Source organism: Calliphora vicina, chromosome 1, assembly GCF_958450345.1.
Source record: "Calliphora vicina chromosome 1, idCalVici1.1, whole genome shotgun sequence".
Taxonomy (NCBI): Eukaryota; Metazoa; Arthropoda; class Insecta; order Diptera; family Calliphoridae; genus Calliphora; species Calliphora vicina.
The window spans coordinates 4,630,243-4,637,591 of NC_088780.1; the positions used below are offsets into that span (position 1 = coordinate 4,630,243).

At 28.4% G+C, this 7,349-nt stretch overlaps 1 protein-coding gene across 3 annotated transcripts; it reads right to left on the bottom strand.

Annotated features, from left to right (window-relative positions):
* Window positions 1-1,020: 1,020 nt before the first annotated feature.
* On the bottom strand, window positions 1,021-6,783 carry aqz (aaquetzalli). Of its 3 annotated transcripts, none has more exons than XM_065498773.1 (3): window positions 6,634-6,783; window positions 5,580-6,511; window positions 1,021-3,783 (listed from the first exon to the last, which is right to left on the bottom strand). In XM_065498773.1, the coding sequence occupies exon 3, from the start codon at window positions 3,123-3,125 to the stop codon at window positions 2,067-2,069; it is 1,059 nt and encodes a 352-aa protein (XP_065354845.1). In that variant the 5' UTR covers window positions 3,126-3,783; window positions 5,580-6,511; window positions 6,634-6,783; the 3' UTR covers window positions 1,021-2,066. The 3 variants fall into 3 exon arrangements, with proteins under 3 accessions (XP_065354845.1, XP_065354847.1, XP_065354846.1); XM_065498775.1 differs by having other exon boundaries at window positions 5,580-6,088; window positions 6,634-6,781; XM_065498774.1 differs by having other exon boundaries at window positions 5,580-6,477; window positions 6,634-6,776.
* Between the last annotated feature and the right edge of the window lie 566 nt (window positions 6,784-7,349).

Below are 7,349 nucleotides of genomic sequence, written 5' to 3' on the forward strand. Positions count from 1 at the left end.
ATAACTAACTCAATTAATTAATTATGTCCCTTACTAATTCTTATCATAATCACTGTTGCAATTGTTCTTATACGTTTAGCTGTTTAATATTATATTTAAATTTAAGTTGCCATCACTGATCACAGTTAAATTTGTCATGAAGTTCCCTTTAAATCTCTCACTGTCTTCAAACTACATATTTGTTTTTCATAATTTTCTTTTGGTCTAAACTCTCTTTCGTGTACAAGAGCCTTTAGCAATGATTTAGTGAGTAAGAGAGAGGGGGGGAAAGTAATAAAAAAAAAATAATATACATAAAAATAAATAAGTAAAACTAAATTTGTAGTGTTGATAAATTGCTACACAAAATTGTTGATGATATTGCAAATAGAAAAGAGAAAATAAAAAATAATTACAAAAAAAAATAAAAGAAAATGAAATGAAAATAAAGGGAAAATATGTTGATTGATTAAAGCGTAAAAAAGCGAAAACGAAAAAACAAAATAATATTTACAAAACTAATAGTAATATTTTGGCTTTTTTTTTCTACTACGTCTTTTTCTTTTTGTTTTAATACAAATCTCAAATCTTTTATACACATCAATTCGTTTCTGTGAAGGGGGTGGGGGTGGGTTTAGGTCAGTTAAGGGGCATGGGGTCAATCAATATGAATAATAATAAGGCTTACTTAGCTTAAACAAAAATTAAATACATTTGTATGTGTATTTGTTATAATTTAAGTATGTATATTAAATTAAAGTTGAAGAATTATGCTGCTGAAGATCCTGCTAATGTTCTTGTGTTGTTGTTGTTGTTGTTGCTGTTGTTGTTTCTGTTTTTGTAGATGAGGCTACAGATGTTAGTTTTATTAGATTTTAAGGCTTTTATTGGTTGAACTGTATTTATACTCCATGTTGTTGTTATTTTGGTAGTTATTGTTGTCTCGAAAGAGGGGCAAGAGTAATGTTTTTGTTGTTGTTGTTCTTAATCTCTTCCTTTCTTATTTAGTTTGTTGTTGTTGTTCTTATTATTGAAAAAGCCTTTTTATGTTTATTATTATCTGTTTTGTTTTGAGTCTTTTGGGTTTTAGAAAATGTCTTCTTATTGTATTATATTTGTTGTTGTTGTTGTTAAGCTTTTTCTTGTAGTTTTGCAAATGTATTTTATTTGGTGGGCTTTTTTAACATGTTTTTTATTTTGTTTTCATTATAATTTAAACTGAATTGTTTGTTACTGTCTTTAGTATTTGGTTTTTAATAGTTTTTTGTTTTTATTATTATTTAATTTTAGTTTAAAATGTTCTTTTAATACAATCAAGTCTATTTTATATATCACTTTCGAAATCAAATTTTAATTTATTGTTCATGAGGAAAAATGTTTATTTTGAGATTTATTCTTATAGTTTTTTTTATATTCTTTTAAACCGATTCCAAACTAATGTTTTATTTATTGTTTTGTCTAGCACTTTTCTGTTGTAGATTTTAAAGATTTTTCTTTCTTTGATTTTTTGGTTTCAAATTAAATTAAATAAAATTATCAATAATTTATATAAAGTCACAGTTGTTTAAGAGTTTTTGTTTTTTTTTTGTTTGTTTTGTTTTATTATAAATTGATGATTATGAATTTTGCATTTTTGGCATTTTATTTTTGTTGTGTTTTGTATTTAAAATTATATGATGAATTAGTGTATTTTGCATTTGTTTGTTTGTATGTTTTAATTTAAAGTTAAAATATATATTTTTATTTGTAGTTGCTTTGTAATAAACTTGAGATCACAAGCACTTGCCGTCAGACAGACAGAGAGCTGCCACCACCATCATTATCATCGAATGTTTTGGGATTGTATTTCATAGCAACTCTGCTGCCGGGCATAGAGTGATGATTTGGATTATTGTTTGTTTGTTTTATTTTTTTGTTAAGATTTTTTTTTAAATATGTATACATATATTTGTTGTAATTGTTGACGGATTTTGTTGTTGTTGTTGCTGTTAAAAAAGTTAAAACATTGTTTGCGGTTGCTGTTGTTATTGTTATTTTAAGTTATATTGGCGTTTTTACTTTATTTTATAGTTAAACTAACAATGCGGTTACGATTGCACATTTAGCAACAATTTCAAATTGTGCGTATCAAAATCATCGAGCAAATTACGCTTCGAGGACTTGACCACATGGCCGCCATAACTGTGAGAATCATGTGCATAGCCATGGTTATGATGGATGTGATGATTGTGATGGGGAGTTCTGGCAGCAGTAGCGTTTAAAACACTTTGGAGGCCGGGACCAGCACTGCTGGCGATAGCCTTCTCGGCGCTCTTACTACCGGTCCAATGTTCAGGTGGTTTGGGCAAAGCAGTGGGTGCTGGGGCATCGAAACACTTGCTGCCGGCAAAGTGAGTGAGGGCGGTGGGAATGAGAGGATGAGTAGGTGAGATCTTACCACCACCAATACACAGTAAGGGGCTTGAGTGCTTGGAGCGTGGCTTGCGTGCCGAATTATTGCCTCCACTGTTGCTCGACATAACGGGTGATATACTTAGGCCACCACCTAAAATCGAGGCGGGCGATTGGCGTTGATGGTTCTGAGGCGATCGCTGCCCATCACGATACTTTTGCGAACTTCCCCCACTACCGGCATACCGTTTGCCACCACTGCCCGGCTGCTGTTGCGATTGATAATGATAGCTCTGGTTGTTGTTGTTATAATAGCTGCCACTATCGTTATGATGCTGTTGCTGCTGCTGCTGGGGCGAGCGTCTTTGCTGCTGTTGTTGGCGTTGTTGTTTACGCATTGAGGCGAAATAGCCGCTGCTGCTACCGTTGCTGTTTGAACCTATGGATGATACACTGGAGGAGCTGCTGCAATTTGAGCTGGTTGATATGGCCGAAGACATGTTGCTACCAGGAGGGGAACTACTCAGCATCGGCTGGTGTTGATGATGATAATGATAATTTGTACTGTTGCTAGCAATACTGTTGGAATGTGCACTAAGGGGTGGTGTTGATGGTGGTGAATTACCGCCGCCGCCTCCGCTGGCTTTACCGGCTCCTCCTGCTCCATTTTTCGAACGTATTGATGCCGCCGCCGCCGCGGTTGCTGCTGTTGTCATTTTCAGATTTTTACTAACGCTATTGTGCGAGTATGTCATAGTACAATTTTTATTGTTTTCCGATTTGGTTCTTGAGTAATATTTTTATTTTATTATTTGTTTGTAATCTTTGTCTGATTATTTAGTTGGTTTATTCAAAAATTTTGTTTGAATTTTTGTTTTTAAATTAATGCTTAATATTTAAATATCACACACAATAAAATCAACGCTTATTTAAATAAATGGTTTTTTTTTCTTTTTGCGAGTCCTGCTTCTAATTATTCTCCTTTTTTTTCTTCTTCGTCGTAGTCGTCTCTATCCTTCTAGTTCTCGCCGCACTTCCTTGATTCCTTCGCTTTGCGTCGACTTCGACTTTTTTCTGCTTCTTCTCTCTTCTGTCTTATTTACAATATTATATATAAGATTTGTTTATTATATACTTTTCTATATATATTTGCGTTTTATATATAAATTATTATATTATCTTTTATTATTATTATAAATTTAATCAGTCTGTTGATTTGTTTTAACTTTTTTGTTGTTGTTGTTTTTATCCTTAGCTAACGCTTTATCGTCGTATTCTTCTTCTCACTTTTTTTTGTCGTCACTGGCGTTAACTGTTGTTGTAGTGCGATGATTCTCTTATTATCCAATTTATCGCCTTCTCTTTACTGCTTTTTTTATATTGATGTATTTTATTGCGCATTAAATTTTGGTCCTTTACAAAGATGATTATTAAATATGAGGGGAAGAAAAAGAGAAACCAAAGAAAAAAGAAAACTTAGTTAAAAAATTACTTAAAAAATAAAAATTTTACAAAATAGGTATAAAATTATTTACAAGAAACATGAGATTATAGGATAAGAAAATACAATCTAGCTCACAACTGCTTTTCGGTTTTTAATATATAATTTTATTACAATGTACTAATTTATTATTTTATCTTTATAACTCTGCTTAACTCAACTTAATGCAAAATAACTAAATGAAAATCTAGAAAATACTTCATTACTTTGACAAGTTGTATTCACGTTTTTTTTTATTTGTCATAATACAGTTTAAGACTCATTGTTAAGTACACAGTTGTATATTTATGTAGTAGGCATAAAAATATATTTGTAAATAAAACTATTTACTAAAATTATTTAAAATTGTGTTTCGATTTCGCTTTAACCAAAATATGTATTTAAAAACATGTAGACTTTCAAAAATAAAATATAATTGTAATGTCTCAAAAATGTTTGTAAAATTCAAATAAACATATTTTTTTCTTTTAAACTAAAACTTTTATAGGTACCTACCTATTTTTAATGTTTGTATGTAATACAAATGTATTTTAATTAAGGATTACAATACTGATTATAATAATAATCGTCAAAAACTTATGTATCATAATAAATACAATTTCACTGTCTAAACAAAAATTGTATTTGATTTTAAAATAATTCAGATTATTTTTTCAATTTCCAGGTCAGTTTTCATACATTTATTTTCATATATACCTACCTATTTAAAAATACAAATAAGGCTAACTTTTTATCAATAAAAATTAATACCCATATTCATAAACAATGTTAAAATTTCTAAAAGGTGTTTCAAACTAAATTTGTTTTGATAAATTCAAAAACTATTTATTAATATAAAGGTTAATTCTTATTTTAAAAATGTTTCATTCATTGTTTTATTAATTTCACGATTTTTAATCACTATTCCTAACTATAATTTATTTGAATTACAAATCAAACTAGGTACCTATTTAACTTAGAAAAGCATCTTGAAATCCTTTTTAAATTTTGAAAAATGTGCATAGGTATAAATATAAAAATTATATTGATTGAACTACTTTGTTAACAATTTTTAATTTATAAATATAAAAATTATATAAATTTGTTTACAATTTTAAATTTGATGTTTACTTAAAAATTTTGTACCTATTCTTAATTTGAATAATGCAAAAATATCTTTTTCAAACATTTTTAGTTTTTCTAAAATAAAGAGGGTTGTTTATTATTGTATATACTCTACATAAAGTCTACTACCCGTAATTCATATACATTTTTATATAAATAAATACTACGTAGATACATACATATAAACATATGGACGTACGTACGTTAAAAAAAGTAGTATATAGAAGACTACAACAACAAAATGTTTGGTTACACGGCAATAACTTTTTACTACAAACAACAACAAAAAACGACCTCCAATATATACAAATTAAATGAAACTCGGCAACGTAGCATTTGCAGTTTGAATGTGTGTGCTCAATATCGTATTAGCTACGTTGCCACTTTTACTTTACTGTTTATAAAACGTGATTTTCTAGCAATTTTCCTGCGTTTGAAATTGTTTGTACGTAATAAAAGAAAAAAAAAACAAATAAATAATCGATTTTTACCTAAACATCAAATCATTCAACTTTTATTATTAAAGTAATGAAGCAAAAATAAAAACATAAATAACTAAAAAAAAACAACAATGAAAAGAAAAAATAAAAGATTGTGTACTTACTTTAGACTTTGTAAACCATTTAGTTTCTTGTCGTCGTTGTTGTTGTTATTGGTGTTTATTTGCTGTCGTTTTATTTTGATTAAAACCGTAGTAATGCTGTCTCTTTCTCACGCACGTATCTTGTAAATTTGTAATAAAATTCCCAGAGTAGTGTTGAGAAAAATAAGATGGCTAGCTTTTGTTGTTGTTGTTGCGTTAAAATACACAATAAATAAATGAAAGAAGAAATCACCTTCGTTACGTAGTGGGAAATTTTTCGAATATCACAAAAAAATTTTACGAAACTTGAGGGAATTTTTTCTTCTACTTTACAAAGCGTTTTCTGTATAATTTAAAGTGTTGTTTCAGCAATATGATTTCGCTTGAACACTGCTTTTTTATTTTTTAATTATTTGATTTGATTTCTTTTTAGCTTTTTACAGAAAAATAAATTTTCACTTTGTTTTTAGCTCTCAACCTCAATATGTTAAAAACAAGGTACCGAAGAAACAAAAAATCACACTATTTTGCTTTTTATGAAAAAACGATGATAGGAAATTTTTTATTTAAATTTTTGTTTGTATGTATGGATGTATTTTATACTGTCTATATTGCAGATTTTTAATTTTGTACAATTTATATGCTGACGATGGTTTTTAGATTGTTTTTTTTTTTGTTTTGTATAACTGTTTTAGTTATAACTTTTTCAACTTTAATTTCCGCTTTACCGACGTTTCCGCGTTCAAACGAGTAAAACTCACAAAATATATAACGTTGAAATTGTTTTATTGAAAATTATTTCAACGTATTTCAGATTTTACTTTAAAAAATGTTGAGTTGTTTTTTTTTTATTTTAATTATTAATTTAATTTGTGTTTTTTTCTGATAGCTTCACTCGTTGTACTATTTTCGAATTAAACTTTTCACCACATACATATATAAATAATAGATATCTACATACATATAGAATAATTTTCTTATTATTATTGAATTTGTTGTTGTATTATTAAATTTGATTTGTTATCACTTATTACAAATTATATTTAATTAATAATAATTATAACAGATAGATTACTATTATTTTGTGTATTCAAACTTGAAATTTCACTTAAATATTTCTTTTTTTTCTAATTTTTTTTATATTTTTTCAATATTGTGTGTATCGCGTATGTAACGCCTTCTCCGAACCTTATACCATGACTCTTTCGAACAAACTTAAAAACGAATTGACGAAGCGCTAGTTTTTATGAAAAATACATGAATTTTCGAATGCATGCAAAGAAGCGAGACAGAGCATAAACTTCCGTTTGGCATTAGTTGTCTCTGTTTCACAGGTACAGAAAAGTGCGTACAGTTTAGGGATCACTGTTACTGAGATATTGATTAACAGTGCTGGTAGTTCAGGTACCAGAAATGATAAACTAAAGTATCATTGTTCAAGGGAAAAGTAAACAGTTAATATTTATGGTTTCTGTATTTCCCAAATATTTAGAATTTAACAAATCAAATGCTAATTTCACAAACATATAATGATTCTAAAGAAACTAAAATTTTCTATTAACAGTCCACCATCACTGTCTATTTAAAAGTTATTACAGAGTTGTAAAAAGTTGGTACTAAAATTATTGTTTTCAATGTTTGATTAGTCAACTCGTCATATCGTAAGAATTAAATAAGTAAACATGAAATATTTTGAATAAACAACGAACATACGTTAGTCTGAATTCTTAGGTTGTTATCAGACCGCCATCGACAGCCTGTAAAAACTCACGTAGCTACATACGACAAATT

What these genes read in the sequence shown, in the direction of transcription:
- aqz (XM_065498773.1), bottom strand. Translation starts at nt 3,125, where the DNA reads ATGACATACTCGCACAATAGCGTTAGTAAAAATCTGAAAATGACAACA.